The sequence below is a fragment of the Oncorhynchus gorbuscha genome, linkage group LG05 (assembly GCF_021184085.1).
Source record: "Oncorhynchus gorbuscha isolate QuinsamMale2020 ecotype Even-year linkage group LG05, OgorEven_v1.0, whole genome shotgun sequence".
Taxonomy (NCBI): domain Eukaryota; kingdom Metazoa; phylum Chordata; class Actinopteri; order Salmoniformes; family Salmonidae; genus Oncorhynchus; species Oncorhynchus gorbuscha.
In genome coordinates, this window is record NC_060177.1 from 93,091,017 (window position 1) to 93,108,841 (window position 17,825).

The 17,825-nt window shown below is 44.0% G+C and overlaps 1 protein-coding gene across 1 annotated transcript in view; it reads right to left on the reverse strand.

Annotated features, from left to right (window-relative positions):
- The window catches only part of ndufs4 (NADH:ubiquinone oxidoreductase subunit S4), a 47,000-nt gene extending 32,683 nt beyond the window's left edge, over nt 1–14,317 (reverse strand). The window contains exons 1-2 of the mRNA XM_046351511.1: nt 14,162–14,317; nt 5,733–5,811 (exon numbers count right to left, since the gene is read on the reverse strand). Coding sequence (XP_046207467.1) covers nt 5,733–5,811; nt 14,162–14,244 — 162 coding nt within the window. The 5' untranslated portion in view covers nt 14,245–14,317. The remainder of the gene's footprint in view (nt 1–5,732; nt 5,812–14,161) is intronic.
- Nucleotides 14,318–17,825: the final 3,508 nt, after the last annotated feature.

Here is a 17,825-nt window from a genome sequence, read left to right on the forward strand (position 1 = left end):
CATCTAGTTAGGGTCACCTGGAAACGTTGGTGAGATGATGCTCTGCTCTGGCGTTCTAGAATATAATGTAACATCTAGTTAGGGTCACCTGGAAACGTTGGTGAGATGATGCTCTGCTCTGGCGTTCTAGAATGTAATGTAACATCTAGTTAGGGTCACCTGGAAACGTTGGTGAGATGATGCTCTGCTCTGGCGTTCTAGAATATAATGTAACATCTAGGGCGGGTCACCTGGAAACGTTGGTGAGATGATGCTCTGCTCTGAGCGTTCTAGAATATAATGTAACATCTAGTTAGGGTCACCTGGAAACGTTGGTGAGATGATGCTCTGCTCTGGCGTTCTAGAATATAATGTAACATCTAGTTAGGGTCACCTGAAACCTTGGTGAGATGATGCTCTGCTCTGGCGTTCTAGAATATAATGTAACATCTAGTTAGGGTCACCTGGAAACGTTGGTGAGATGAGTTCTTTCTGTGCTCTGCTCTGGCATTCTAGAATGTAATGTAACATCTAGTTAGGGTCACCTGGAAACGTTGGTGAGATGATGCTCCACCAAGGTGTCATGAGTGAGATTTCTGCTACCACTCATGTAATGTAACATCTAGTTGGGTCAACAACGTTGGTGAGATGATGCTCTGCTCTGGCGTTCTAGAATGTAATGTAACATCTAGTTAGGGTCACCTGGAAACGTTGGTGAGATGATGCTCTGCTCTGGCGTTCTAGAATGTAATGTAACATCTAGTTAGGGTCACCTGGAAACGTTGGTGAGATGATGCTCTGCTCTGGCGTTCTAGAATGTAATGTAACATCTAGTTAGGGTCACCTGGAAACGTTGGTGAGATGATGCTCTGCTCTGGCGTTCTAGAATATAATGTAACATCTAGTTAGGGTCACCTGGAAACGTTGGTGAGATGATGCTCTGCTCTGGCGTTCTAGAATGTAATGTAACATCTAGTTAGGGTCACCTGGAAACGTTGGTGAGATGATGCTCTGCTCTGGCGTTCTAGAATATAATGTAACATCTAGTTAGGGTCACCTGGAAACGTTGGTGAGATGATGCTCTGCTCTGGCGTTCTAGAATATAATGTAACATCTAGTTAGGGTCACCTGGAAACGTTGGTGAGATGATGCTCTGCTCTGGCGTTCTAGAATATAATGTAACATCTAGTTAGGGTCACCTGGAAACGTTGGTGAGATGATGCTCTGCTCTGGCGTTCTAGAATGTAATGTAACATCTAGTTAGGGTCACCTGGAAACGTTGGTGAGATGATGCTCTGCTCTGGCGTTCTAGAATGTAATGTAACATCTAGTTAGGGTCACCTGGAAACACTGACAAACTTTTGTTTCCTACCGTGTAAATAATTCTTCCCTGGTTTATTAATTCGTTGTCATGTTAAACAACGTATTCGAAGTGCTATCCCATTCCAACTATAGAGTTAATATAATGGAAATGTAATGATTATTCTAACCGTTCATTTAACTAGTAGTATAGTCTCCTGTCTGTCCAGTCCCAGTATAGTCTCCTGTCTGTCTGACTAGTCCCAGTAAGGCCTCCTGTCTATCTGACTAGTCAGTCTCCTGTCTGTCTGTCTGTCTAACCAGTCCCAGTATAGCGTATAGCCGCCCGTCTGTCTGGGAGGTGTGTACTTCACCTCTGCTAGGCAACTGGCAAACAGTGTTCTCTCAGCGGCAGTTGTGTCAGTGGAGGTCTCGTTGGAAAAACTAAAGACTGTCGCCAAAACAAAGACGGTTCTGCCGAGTTGTTGCAGGAAGAAAAGAGAGGAAGGTTCCACTCGGACTTCAGTATCTTACCTAGTTATTTACAGATTGTCATTTTGATCTTTTGCCTCATTGGCAACTAGGTGTGTGTTTGGTAACCTATTTGCGCCTCTCCCTGTAGGCTTTACAGACACTCCACACCCCTTTGGCTGCAACCCTTATAAATTTAGTGTACCCTGAGAGAACAACCCATGTGCAATTCCTGGTCTCTGGCAGCGCTCGGGAAGTGCTGGTCTGCGTTCAACACCGTAGAGTTCATCTCAGCCAATGCTGACCTTCAGTCCCTAGACTTTTTGGCCATGATGGGAGACATGGATCACCCCAGAGAACATTTACTCCAGCTGCTCTTTCTTCATCCGACGACGTTTTCCCTCATAGTCCGAGAGCATCTGGTCATCGTCGGGGGTGGTGACACAGGGCTAATCATTTCTCCTAACTGGAGATTGTCTTTTCACCCTCTCTCACATGTCCATCTCCTCATTTGAATTCCATGCTGTCCCTTGTCCACTCAAGCTTAACAGTGTTGTCATCTATCACCCACGTCGGAGAGTTCCTCAATGAGCTTGACACCTTGATAAGCTCATTTCCTGACGATGGCTCACTGCTCTTCGTACTTGGCAACTTCAACCTCCCGACGTCTGCCTTCGATTCACTTCTTTCCAGCTCTCGCTGTCGCGTCCTTGCCTCTTAACCTCACCGTTTCCTAATCCCCTCCAACTCACAAGACAATACGCTTGACAACGTCTTTACTGTAACCGAAAGGTTGCTAGATCGAATCCCCGAGCTGACACGGTAAAAATATGTCGTTCTGCCCCTGAACAAGACCGTTAACCCACTGTTCCCCTGAACAAGGCAGTTAAACCCACTGTTCCCCTGAACCAGGCAGTTAACCCACTGTTCCCCTGAACCAGGCAGTTAACCCACTGTTCCCCGGCAGGCCGTCATTGTAAATAAGGACTTGTTGTTAAAGGACTTGCCTCGTTAAATAAAGGTTGAATAAATCTAAATAAAACCTCTCTCTCCAGATGAAATCCTGTGACTAGTGAGGTCTGGCTGCCTGACAACCTGCCCACTCTACCCAGTCCCCTCCTCCAGAACATCACTGGAGACTTTTCTTTTCAAAACACTTGAGCATGCCGTCTCTCTTTCAGAACGATCTTGAAACTAACCAGTTAGGTTCCAAAAACGGGTCACTGAACGGAGACTGCTCTTCTCTGTGTCACATAAAGTCTCTCTGCTCTGCCAAAGCTGACTCTCTCTCCTCTCTTCTCATCCTCCTAGATCCATCTGCCTTCAGACACCGTGAACCATCAGATCCTCCTCTCCACCCTCTCAGGGCTGGGTGTCTCAGGCTCTATCAGATCCTCCTCTCCACCCTCTCAGGGCTGGGTGTCTCAGGCTCTATCAGATCCTCCTCTCAGGGCTGGGAGTATCAGGCTCCATCAGATCCTCCTCTCCACCCTCTCAGGGCTGGGTGTCTCAGGCTCTATCAGATCCTCCTCTCAGGGCTGGGTGTCTCAGTCTCTATCAGATCCTCCTCTCCACCCTCTCAGGACTGGGTGTCTCAGGCTCTATCAGATCCTCCTCTCCACCCTCACAGGGCTGGGCATCTCAGGCTCTGCACACTCCTGGATTGCATCCTACCTGGCAGGCCGCTCCTACCAGGTGATGTGGAGAGGATCTGTGTCTGCACCACGTACTCTCACTACTGGTGTCCCCCAGGGTTCAGTTCTAGGCCCTGTCCTCTTCTCTCTATAGACCAAGTCACTCAGCTCTGTCATATCCTCACATGGTCTCTCCTATCACTGCTATGAGGATGGACCTCTTCTCTCTATAGACCAAGTCACTCAGCTCTGTCATATCCTCACATGGTCTCTCCTATCACTGCTATGTGGATGGACCTCAACTACGTTTCACCTTACTTCAATCTGACACCCAGGTGGCGACATGCATCTCTTCGTTCCTGGCAGATACCTTAACTTGGATGTCGGTAAACCACCTCAAGCTCAACCTGGACAAGATGGAGCTGCTCTTCCTCCCGGGAAAAGGCCTGCCCACTCAAAGACCTCGCCGTCACGGTTTACAACTCCAGTGTCGCCCTCCGACAGTGCAAAGGACCTTGGCGTGACCCTGGACAACAACCCAAACCGAGCACTCCGTTCTGCCACCTTAGGTCTCTTGGCCATCCCACCCCTACGGGAAGGTAGCTCCCGCTCAGCCCAGTTAAAGCGCTTCTCTGTCCTGGCACTCCAATGGTGGAACCAGCTTCTCCCTGAAGCTCGGAGAGCAGAGTCCCTGCCCATCTTCCTGAAAACATCTTAAACCCTACCACTTCAAAGTGTTTCTTAAATAACACCCTTCTTTACCTTGACACCCCCACTCAAAAGATATTTAAAAACCATCTTTCCTGAACAAACACTTGCCCCCCACCTTTCTAGCTATGACTTTGCTGATAAGCTACTTTATTGAGGAAGTGTCTTTACTATGCCTGTGATGTGGTTGTCCCACCTAGCTATCTTAAGACGAATGAACTAGCTGCAAGTCACTCTGCATAAGAGCGTCTGCTAAATGACATTTTCATGTCTGATTGGCCAGTCCCATTATATCCTCCTGTCCTTTCTCTGGTCAGTCTGACTGAGCATTAAAATGATCAATCTGCAGTTTCTACAACAATTTATTGACATATAAAATGAATGAAATCTACAAAATGATTCTTAAAAGAATATAACTTAAACAAATGCATCATGATCTTAGTTCAACTGTCGCATGACGTCACTATCCAAAATATAACTTGTTTTATTCCAATGTTTTGTAAACAAATGAAATGTAAACAAACATTCTATAGCCTCAAAACATGGTTGAAACTATAATGTTGATATCATGGATGGTCAGTCCTTGCATCTATATCAGTCTATGAATTTGAGAGCGGTTACATTTCTCCAGCCTCATCCCTCCCGCTTTTTAAAATTTGAAACTGTTGGGGGGGGGACATTTTTATTTGCGGATTGCCCCTTTAAGCTTCTCTCTCCACCACAATGAAAAATCTCTGTGGCCCACAATGCTGAAGCACCGTCATCTGCGTGAGAATGAATGCAAGTGGCTGAATGAGTCCCCCGTTCATTCTTTGGTCCCCCTTTCTCTTCACCATGTCTCCTGCTGTGAGGACTGAGGAGAGAGAGACAGACAGACGGAGAGGCTGCTTCTCTAAATGGGATCCAAGTCCTTATAGAATGCCACTACATTTGACCAGGCGGCCCATTGGGAACAAGGTATCATTTGGATGTAGCCGGGCCTTGAGCCGGTCAAAGGCTTTCTCTGTCTGTGCCAGGGTGGCCAGCTCAGGGTCTGGGAAGAACACAACGACCACAACATCCATCCACTTACACCAGCTTCCCATCTTATCTCCCCATTACTTCACCTGCAGTGTTAAATAAAAATGTTCTTATAAAAAACACAGCCAGCCTTGATACAGTATGTTCAAAGCCTGAGGCTTATCAATGTTTATGTTATACAACGGATGAGAAGGACGACTGTGAAGACCTTGGATTTCTAGAAACATGAAATTAGCCTTTGACTTGAGAGCTCTGTATGATCTAATGTGTTGGGGGAGACAACCTTCTGGGGGGGGGGGGGGGAATGATATTTCTAATCTGTTTGATGACATTTACAATTATATTTATAAAACAACTTATCTGTTCCATTCATGTGTGGAACAAGGCTAAACACACAACTGATGTCGTGAGACGAGGATGGCGTGACACATGGAGGTGGGGGACACCGTGAGAGCAGAGTTGGACGCCGTCACACGAGAGATACTGTCATGTGACAGACACGTTGAGCAGGAAGTGTGTGTGTGTGTGTGTGTGTGTGTGTGTGTGTGTGTGTGTGTGTGTGTGTGTGTGTGTGTGTGTGTGTGTGTGTGTGTGTGTGTGTGTGTGTAGCCTATTACTCACCAGCTTCTCGTCCACGGTGATCAGTTGCGTCTCTTGTCCTGCTTTCTCTGCCAGCCTACATCCCGACAGGCTCACCGACCTGCAATGGCAACGCAGGAAGTTAGAAGACTGTTCAAGGAAAAGAATCAAACATACACACACACACACACACACACACACACACACACACACACACACACACACACACACACACACACACACACACACACACACACACACACACACACATACCAGGCACAACATTACGCAAACAAGTGAGGAACTTCCATGACAATTAACTGTCTTGGAGGACTCAGCGGAGGAGAAGAAAGGAGGGAAGGAAACGGTGAAAGGAGACAGACAGGGGGGGGTTCTTTTCCTTCCCCATTAGTTCTGTCTGGTGAGTTTCTGGCTCCTGCTTGCCTGTTAACCAGACGGACCTGCTGGGTTCAACCCATATTTGACATATTTCAAAAACAAAGCATTTGCCCCAAGCTTACCTGGAATGCCAAAATGGGAGGAGTTTGGGCTGTTCAAATTATTCAATTGGTTCCATCGCACCATCAATCAAGCCCAGCAAAAGTATCTGAACAATGTCAAATAACCTTTGAACCCAGGTCTGCTGATGAGTTGACGACAGACCACACTTTGTCGGCTCACCGTCCAACTGTCCCCGGCTCACCGCCACCGAGTGCCTAAGGAAGGACTGGGATGGCTCTGTGTGGAGTAGTGAACATGCTGGCTTGTCATGAAACAACCAGGAAGCCTAGCCAGCCAACAATGTCCTGGTCAAACCATGGCGACTGAGTCAGTGGGGCAAGAACTGGGGCGGTTCTGTGAGAAGTGAACAACGTGGCCTACTGGCTATTAGCTTGTCACAAAAACAGCCCAGTGGCCAGCCAGGGACGGGAGCAGGCCAGGGAGGTAGATTGCCCGTCTGTGTTAGTCCATGGAAGACCAGCCCGTTGATAGCCTGGTTAAATAAGACTTTTGAACGGGTCATATTCATTGGTGCACACTGTAGCAAAAATGTTTTGTTTACGAAAAGAAAAAATAGTTTATTGGACAAAGTCAGGTAGGACCCTTGCCATTTCAGCCCGTTTGCTTCCTAGTGAATAAGACCCAGCTGAATTGGCAGGGAACGCTCCCAAAATCCGGGGACAACGTACAGGCTATAGGCTACGGACGACCAATCAGACGTACAGGCTATAGGCTACGGACGACCAATCAGATGTACAGGCTATAGGCTACAGACGACCAATCAGATGTACAGGCTATAGGCTACGGACGACCAATCAGATGTACAGGCTATAGGCTACAGACGACCAATCAGATGTACAGGCTATAGGCTACAGACGACCAATCAGATGTACAGGCTATAGGCTACAGATGACCAATCAGACATGGATAATCACACTAAGGGTTCTTTGAATTTAGAAAAGAATAGAGAATAGGCCTACCATAAATGTTTTACAGGTACGTTTCCATGGCAAGGCTAGACGTGAATCACCCTTTTCATATGTAGGGTGAAACGGGAAACATTTGAGTATGTTTACATGCACATTAATAACTAGATAAACTCATTATGACAGTAGGCAGATGGAGATCACATCTCTGGAGTCACACCCCTCCCCTCTCTAACTGACCAGTCTCAAGAGGAAAGTCAAATGGCCGGACCTGATGGTTGACGACCTACACAACCTGGGACAGAATAGGACAGCACAGAGATCCAGATGTCACAGCACTGCGCTCCAAGGAGATGGCAGAGACGAGTGAGACTATAACACAATCAAGTTAACTTAACTAAGCAAAAGCTTTAGCTAGCCCACCCATTTTTACCTACCTCATCCCCATACTGTTTTTATTTATTTTATTTTATGCTCTTTTGCACACCAATATCTCTACCTGTACATGACCATCTGATCATTTATCACTCCAGTGTCCAATCTGCAAAATTGTAATTATTCGCCTACTTCCTCATGCCTTTTGCACACAATGTATATAGACTCTTTTTTTTCTACTGTATTATTGACTTGTTAATTGTTTACTCCATGTGTAACTCTGTGTTGTCTGTTCACACTGCTATGGCTTTATCTTGGCCAGGTCGCAGTTGCAAATGAGAACTTGTTCTCAACTAGCCTACCTGGTTATATAAAGGTGAAATAAAAATACAAAATAAATAAAAAATAGTTAACGGCCATAATTCACTTTACACCCCCCCCATACAATAATTAGACGTCCACATGTGCGAATCTGATTAGTCACTTTATTTTTTAGCTATAAAAATGTGGATGGATACCATTTCATTATGTCATAACCTTTATCAAAAAATGTTATGGATATTTTTAAAAATATATATTTAAAAAATATATATAAGTTATCAGCGCTGTTGTTACCACAGCCACAAAGTCAAATTGGCCAAATCGAGAAAAAAAATTATGAAAGAAATATATGTTTTTGGTCTTAATTTAAAAGGTTCAGTAAAAGGTTAAGCTTACGTTTTTTTTTTAAATCAGATTTTAAAAGTAGAGAAAGTTTAGAAATAGGCCGGGAGGTAAAACTTTGTGGCTGTGGTAACTAGTGACAACAGCTCTGACGTCATTTACAGGCATGAATCACGCATCCAGGTCGAAGGCTCGCTATCAGAAGGAACATGAAGCACTCCGTGCTATCAGCAGGAACATGGACCACTCCGTGCCACTACCTCATGATTGTTTCCTTCCCATTGCATTATCCAAGCTGTATCACAACCGGACGTGATTGAGAGTCCTTTAGGGCGGCCCAGTGTCGTCTGGGTTTGGCGGTCATTGTAAATAAGAATTTGACATCATCTGACCTGCCTAATTAAATTAATAAAAATGATACAAATTTCAAGAGTTAATAATACACTCATAAGAAGTGGAGAAGCCCTAGACCCCAAACAACATTCTACTCCTGGAGTAAATTCCTGTCAGAGAGACCAATTAGAGGGTTAGACAGGAGACCCTGGGCCAGAGGAGACCAATTAGAGGGTTAGACAGGAGGCCCTGGGCCAGTGGAGACCAATTAGAGGGTTAGACAGGAGGCCCTGGGCCAGTGGAGACCAATTAGAGGGTTAGACAGGAGGCCCTGAGCCAGTGGAGACCAATTAGAGGGTTAGGCAGGAGGCCCTGAGCCAGTGGAGACCAATTAGAGGGTTAGGCAGGAGGCCCTGAGCCAGTGGAGACCAATTAGAGGGTTAGCCAGGAGGCCCTGAGCCAGTGGAGACCAATTAGAGGGTTAGCCATGAGGCCCTGGGCCAGTGGAGACCAATTAGAGGGTTAGGCAGGAGGCCCTGAGCCAGTGGAGACCAATTAGAGGGTTAGGCAGGAGGCCCTGAGCCAGTGGAGACCAATTAGAGGGTTAGGCAGGAGGCCCTGAGCCAGTGGTAGGTGAGAGCTCTCTTTCAAGCACACTCCCTACCTCTATCCATCCCTCTCCAGGTGCTACAGAGAGTGACTGGTCCAATGACTTCTAAAGCCTTCTGACTCACTACCTGTGATCTCTCCAGAGCACAGAGAAGTAACCTGCACTCATAATAGTATAGTTGACGCACTGGGTAAACCTCCGCCTCCACTGGGTAAACAACCTCCTCCTCCTCCTCCTCCACTGGGTAAACAACCTCCTCCTCCACTGGGTAAACAACCTCCTCCTCCACTGGGTAAACAACCTCCTCCTCCACTGGGTAAACAACCTCCTCCTCCACTGGGTAAACAACCTCCTCCTCCACTGGGTAAACCTCCTCCTCCACTGGGTAAACCTCCTCCTCCACTGGGTAAACCTCCTCCTCCACTGGGTAAACCTCCTCCTCCACTGGGTAAACCTCCTCCTCCACTGGGTAAACCTCCTCCTCCACTGGGTAAACCTCCTCCTCCACTGGGTAAACCTCCTCCTCCACTGGGTAAACCTCCTCCTCCACTGGGTAAACCTCCTCCTCCACTGGGTAAACCTCCTCCTCCACTGGGTAAACCTCCTCCTCCACTGGGTAAACCTCCTCCTCCACTGGGTAAACCTCCTCCTCCACTGGGTAAACCTCCTCCTCCACTGGGTAAACCTCCTCCTCCACTGGGTAAACCTCCTCCTCCACTGGGTAAACCTCCTCCTCCACTGGGTAAACCTCCTCCTCCACTGGGTAAACCTCCTCCTCCACTGGGTAAACCTCCTCCTCCTCCTCCTCCACTGGGTAAACCTCCTCCTCCTCCTCCTCCACTGGGTAAACCTCCTCCTCCTCCTCCACTGGGTAAACCTCCTCCTCCTCCTCCACTGGGTAAACCTCCTCCTCCTCCTCCACTGGGTAAACCTCCTCCTCCTCCTCCACTGGGTAAACCTCCTCCTCCTCCTCCACTGGGTAAACCTCCTCCTCCTCCTCCTCCACTGGGTAAACCTCCTCCTCCTCCTCCACTGGGTAAACCTCCTCCTCCTCCTCCACTGGGTAAACCTCCTCCTCCTCCTCCACTGGGTAAAACCTCCTCCTCCTCCACTGGGTAAACCTCCTCCTCCTCCACTGGGTAAACCTCCTCCTCCTCCACTGGGTAAACCTCCTCCTCCTCCACTGGGTAAACCTCCTCCTCCTCCACTGGGTAAACCTCCTCCTCCACTGGGTAAACCTCCTTCACTATGGCAATCTGCTTGTGTGATGTCAGCATATTATCCAGGGCCAATGGTTAAGACAGGATTTACTGTACTCACTCCATCTCATGCTCAAATCTCCCTGGTCTGTCTGCATTGCTGCTTTTCTAGTGATTTAACTCCCTTTGAATCACCACCAAAAACACAAAGAAGAATTATCCTAGTCAGTCAGTAACTTGGTTAACCAAAAACTTTGTTTTCCCATCTACATAACATTGCAAACAAAATCTGAACCTTTGTCCTAAAACAAATGCTGAAAAATTAATCCATGTTTTTGGCCACTTCTAGGTTAGACTACTGCAATGTTCTACTCTCCGACTACCCGGATAAAGCACTAAATAAACTTCAGTTAGTGCTAAACACGGCTGCTAGAATCTTGGACTAGAACCCCCCCCCCAAAAAATGTGATCATATTACTCCAGCTCTAGCCTCTCTACACTGGCTTCCTGTTAAGGCAAGGGCTGATTTCTAAGCTTTCTCCTATAGAGCTCCATTTTTATGGAATGGTCTGCCTACCCATGTGAGAGATGCAGACTTGGTCTTGATCTTTAAGTCTTTACTGAAGACTCATCTCTTCAGTAGGTCCTATGATTGAGTGTAGTCTGGTCGAGGGGTGTGATGGTGAACGGAAAGGCTCTGGAGCAACAAACTGCCCTTGCTCTCTGCCTGGCCGGGTTCACTCGTCTACACCGGGATTCTCTGCCTCTAACCCTATTACGGGGGCTGAGTTACCGCCAATGTCTTCAGTAGTTGTTGTTTTTTTAACCTTTATTTAACTAGGCAAGTCAGTTAAGAACAACTTATTATTTTCAATGACGGCCTAGGAACAGTGGGTTAACTGCCTGTTCAGGGGCAGAATTGACAGATTTGTACCTTGTCAGCTCAGGGGTTTGAACTTGCAACCTTCCGGTTACTAGTCCAACGCTCTAACCACTAGGCTACGCTGCCGCCCCATAACCTGAAATGACAAATTTCTGAGGTCTTGGCTGATTTCCCCATGATATCAAGCTAAGCGGCACTGCGTTTGAAGGTAGGCCTTGAAATACATCCACAGGTACCCCTCCAATTGACTCAAATGATGTCAATAAGCCTATCAGAAGCTTCTAAAGCCATGAAAATTTTCTGCAATTTCTCAAGCTGTTTAAAAGGCACAGTCAACTTAGTGTATGTAAACTTCTGACCCACTGGAATTGGAATAGTGAGTTATAAGTGAAATAAACCATTTGTAAACAATTGTTGGAAAAGGTATGTGTCATGCACAAAGTAGATGTCCTAACAGACTTGCTTACAACAAGCAACCTCTGACAAAATTCTACATCTATTCAAGGTGAAAATGATGAATCAGACATCTTATCGATAGCAACAGCTCATGGTCCTCATGGAATCAAGTTTTTTTTGACTCAATGGAGGAACATAGTTAGAGAAATGCTGATGAATGTCTTGCTCGAGCTGTGTATGCAAGTGGCTCACCTCTGATGCTCACAGGCAATGTGTATTGGAAGAGATTTATGAATGTTCTTGCAATACACCCCTCCAACCAGACATGCTTTATCTACTCATTTGCTGGATGCAGAGTTCAACAGAGTTCAAGTGAAGGTCAAGCAAATCACGGAGAAAGCAGACTGTATTGCAATCCTCTCTGATGGGTGGTTGAATGTTCGTGGGCAAGGAATAATTAACTACATCTCCGCCCCTTAACCAGTATTCTACAAGAGCACAGACAAAGGACAACAGACACACCGGTCTCTACATTGCAAATGAGCTGAAGGCAGTCATCAATGACCTTGGACCATAGAAGGTATTTGCACTGGTGACAGACAATGCTGTGAACATGAAGGCTGCTTGGTTTTAAAGTGGGAGGAGTCCTACCCTCACATCACACCCATTGGCTGTACTGCTCATGCATTGAATCTGCTCCTCAAGGACATCATGGCACTGAAAACATTTCCCCAACTCTACAAGAGAGCCAAGGAAATGGTTAGGTATGTGAAGGGTCATCAAGTTATAGCAACAATCTACCTCACCAAGCAAAGTGAGAAGAATAAGATCACCACATTAAATCTGCCCAGCAACACCTGTTGGAGTGGTGTTGTCATCATGTTTGACAGTCTCCTGGAGGGGAAGGAGTCTCCAAGACATGGCCATTTCTCAGTCTGCCGATATGGACAGAAACATCAAGATGATCCTCCAGGATGATGTATTTTGGGAGAGAGTGGTAAGCAGCCTGAAACCTATAGTAGTAGCCAGTGGACGGATTGAGGGAGACAATGCCATCCTGTCTGATGTTCAGACTCTGCTTGCAGATGTAAGATAATAAATCCGTACTGCCCTGCCCACTTCACTGTTGCTCCAAGCAGAGGAAACTGCAGTTCAGAAATACATCAAAAAGCATGAAGACTTTTGCCTGAAGCCCATACACAGCGTACATGTTGGACCCCAAGTCTGCTGGCAAGAGCATCCTGTCTCGTGCAGAGATCAACAAGGCCTATGGTGTCATTGCTACCGTGTCTCATAAATTTGAGGCTTTTTGAGCCTGACAACGAGCCGTCCTCAACAAGGTTGGAAAGTGACAGTGAAGATGAGGCCTCAGAGTCTGATGTTCAAGAGGTGGACATAGAGGTGGTCAGAGTAAAATGGTCAAAGTGAAATGTTCTCTCATTTGAAGTAGCTAGTAAGTTAACTTGGGTGCTTGACTGTCGTTGTGAGGTCAGAACGGCGATAGCGAAACGCTCTCTGAATTTACCAATGGACCATCTTGACAATTTACAAACACCCAGAACGCACTCTGGCACTCCGGATTTAATTGACAAAACCACACAAAGACAAAATATCTAGATATTAATTTGCTATGCTTAACAGGCGGTTGCATAGCAACAGCATCCACATCCAGTGGACAGTCAACTGAAAGAATACCGCTCATTTACTCTATACTAAAATGAACTAATAGTAGAAAGTATGTAGCATACAGTATGTTATTATGGGTATTCGAACGCAGCTCTTGTGAAAAGTTACAAACTGACAGGTTTTCATTTTCGTCAAACTAATTTTGGTGCTTTCAACACAACTGGGAAGTCGGAAAAATAAAGAGGTAAAGTAATTACTTCCGGTTAAAAAATAAATAAAGTAGGAGCTCTATATATAAAGAGGTTCCCGACTTGGATAACCATTCAAAGCAATTTTTTCCCAGTCGGAACTCGTTTTTATTTTGAGTTTCCAATTGAACCCATTGAAGTAATAAGTTGAAGGTTTCCGAGTTCAGTTGTTTCTGAACGCGGCATTGGTATGTAACGAGTGACATTGATTTTTGACGGACTGCACAGCTCTGTGTGAGACCTTATTCTGCGTATGAATTTAGCCAGCCGACGACATGACATCGCATACAAGCATGATCGCGGATTTTTTTATATATTTTTTTATAGTTGAAGCAATTTCTGCCCCTCTTCATACTGTACTGTCTTTGCTGCTAACTAGCTAGTTAACACATTTAAAAGGACACACGCAGCTAGCTAACGTTAACACTAGCGATTAACTCCTTAAACTAGCTATGACTTACTTACACTGCCTTTCACAAAAACCAATACAACCATCCATACTCATTATCACCTAGAAATATCCCAAGAACACATCGTGAAACGTAACTTTTGTGTTGTTGTTTGTGCTAAGCTAAATAGCTAGCTAAAGTAAACCAATGACACAGACATAAACTAGCTAACAATGGCATGTTATGACGAATAGGAGGTTAGAAACTCGTTGTGCGACAGAAATATGACTATAGCAATGTAGCAAAATAAAAACATCATTACCTGACAGGATTCAGGATTACTTTAGTGGCTGTATTTAGCAGGGAACACCGTCCCAGACCTAGAAGTGACATTGAGAACGCCATGATTCTGTCAACGGCTAATATGTACGGAGTACGGGAAGGTTCAAAACTAAACAAAAAAAGCTGCAGCTGGGCTTCTTCTTCTTCTAAGAATCGCAACCAACAGACCGGTGCATACAGCGCCACCTATTGTTCTGGAGAGTGGGGCCGGTCGAGAGATTTCTATACCACTATATATATATATATTTTTTTTTTACATTTTATTTAACCAGGCCAGTCAGTCAGTTAAGAACAAAATCTTATTTACATTTAACGGCCTAGGAACTGTGCCACTAAAAGTGCCTAGTTCAGGGGCAGAATGATTTGATCTAGCAACCTTTTGGTTACTGGCCCAATGCTCTAACCATGAGACTACCTGCTGCCCTTACTACTTTCCTCCCATCGTCTCTGCCAGCAATCTAACCCCATTTTTCTGAATCAATGTTTTGATTTCCCCATCTACGTGTATAACCATAATAGAATTTTGCCTTGCTCTTTTTTGCTATTATATCTACTATATAATATATAATATATACTATATAATATATAATATCTACTATATAATATATAATATATACTATATAATATATAATATCTACTATATAATATATAATATCTGCTATATAATATATAATATCTACTACATAATATATAATATCTGCTATATAATATATAATATCCGCTATATAATATATAATATCTACTATATAATATATAATATATACTATATAATATATAATATCTACTATATAATATATAATATCTGCTATATAATATATAATATCTACTATATAATATATAATATCTACTACATAATATATAATATCCGCTATATAATATATAATATCCACTATATAATATATAATATCTACTATTTAATATATAATATCTACTACATAATATATAATATCTACTATATAATATATAATATCTACTATATAATATATAATATCTACTATATAATATATAATATCTATTATATAATATATAATATCTGCTATATAATATATAATATCTACTATATAATATATAATATCTACTACATAATATATAATATCTGCTATATAATATATAATATCCACTATATAATATATAATATCTACTATTTAATATATAATATCTACTATATAATATATAATATCTACTATATAATATAAACTATATAATATATAATATCTACTATATAATATATAATATCTACTATATAATATATAATACCCACTATATAATATATAATATCTACTATATAATATATAATATCTACTATATAATATATAATATCTACTATATAATATCAACTATATAATATACAATATCTACTATATAATATATAATATCCATTAACATTTACATTTACATTTAAGTCATTTAGCAGACGCTCTCCTGTAGGAGCTGGTATCCAACAGAACTGAATTTCAATTTGTCTTTGTAGCACCAAGAACATCATCATTATTTCTACCCATAAATCCTCACGTTCTGATTTTCCAGATCTTAAAACTACACAAAAAAAACCTGATGCAGAGTCTGAACATATTCCTACTCTTCTTGGTTGCTCCTTCCTCTATCCATTGCAATACGACAATTATCACAAGCAATTCTGTTGAATATGCAGATAAATCATTAGTCACTCTTATGCATAGATTAACGTCAAACTCAGGAATAAACACACCTTGCTCCTGTCTTCCCATTCATGGGATCATTTGAACCATCTGTGTACACTGCAAGACAAGAATACAACTGATTACTAATATCTTGATCCACTATTGTTTCTACATTATCTTCTTCACACAACTGTTTGTTTTCTTCTATCAGGCTAAGACCAACATGAGGGTCTTGTATAAAACTACAGTGGCACATTTCCTATTACCACAGATGGTCCTATAACAACATCTCTGAGTCCATATTCATCAATTATATTCATCCAAACTCTCGCCCAAAACACTTCTTTTGATATTGTTTATATTCCCAACAGTCTTCCAGTAGTGTCAGTGTAGGATGATCTATCGTACAACCCTTCACTGTTTCACAGTATGCCAGGGCCAGTATGCCAGGGCCAGTATGCCAGGGCCAGTATGCCAAGGCCAGTATGCCAGGGCCAGTATGCCAGGGCCAGTATGCCAGGGCCAGTATGCCAGGGCCAGGATGCCAAGGCCAGTATGCCAAGGCCAGTATGCCAGGGCCAGTATGCCAGGGCCAGGATGCCAGGGCCAGTATGCCAGGGCCAGTATGCCAGGGCCAGTATGCCAGGGCCAGTATGCCAAGGCCAGTATGCCAGGGCCAGTATGCCAGGGCCAGTATGCCAGGGCCAGTATGCCAAGGCCAGTATGCCAGGGCCAGTATGCCAAGGCCAGTATGCCAGGGCCAGTATGCCAAGGCCAGTATGCCAGGGCCAGTATGCCAAGGCCAGTATGCCAGGGCCAGTATGCCAGGGCCAGTATGCCAGGGCTTAACTCGTCTAAGGGATAGTGGCATTTCCCCAGTATACACTTATAAAGCCTCTACCGGTGTAGTTTTAAATGCGTCATCACACATCCTGACTGACCTTGCTTCCATCCTATCAAAGGCGCAACAGCAATGTAAAAGCTGCAGAACCAATTTAATTAAAAAGCACCTATAATCTACGGATCTATCTCATCAAAGTAAGATAAAATATTCAGTAAAGATTGCCTATCTGCCCCCCCCCCCCAATCATGACCAACTATTGTCCTCATAAGATGCAATACTTTCTTACATTCAGTCTCAATAAATGTAATATGTCTCCAGCTTTTCATCAAACCATAGGCCCCAAAATACTCACAATTCTGTTACCCTTTCCAGTCGTTCTCCATTTAATTGAACACTGACATATTCCTTAAACTTTTTGTTAGTGAACAACATATGGCAATATTTAACTAAAGATAACTTGAAACGCCGTGATAAGGACCATTCCTCTACTGCTACAACTGCACCTTGCATTTCCTTCGATGACATAAGGAATATTCCTTCCCCTTTTCCAAATGGCACCTTCATCGGCATATAACTCCGCCCTCTATACCCTGTCCGATATCCCCGAAGATATCGTCACTCATCAACGTGAATAAGATAGGACTAATAGCACTACCCTGTGGAGTTCCATTTTCCACTTCGTATTCTCTTGATAACTCCAATCCCACCCTTACCTGGAAGGTTTGGTCAAACATAAAATCCACAATCCAATCAGTAGACCTTCTTGTCACATTGTATGGCAATTTTGCACATGCTTTTTCAATATCAAAATATACTTTTGACATCACTTCCTTCATTGCCAAAGCTCTGGTCACCTCAGCATTACAGGTGAAGCTCTGGTCACCTCAGCATTACAGGTGAAGCTCTGGTCACCTCAGCATTACAGGTGAAGCTCTGGTCACCTCAGCATTACAGGTGAAGCTCTGGTCACCTCAGCATTACAGGTGAAGCTCTGGTCACCTCAGCATTACAGGTGAAGCTCTGGTCACCTCAGCATTACAGGTGAAGCTCTGGTCACCTCAGCATTACAGGTGAAGCTCTGGTCACCTCAGCATTACAGGTGAAGCTCTGGTCACCTCAGCATTACAGGTGAAGCTCTGGTCACCTCAGCATTACAGGTG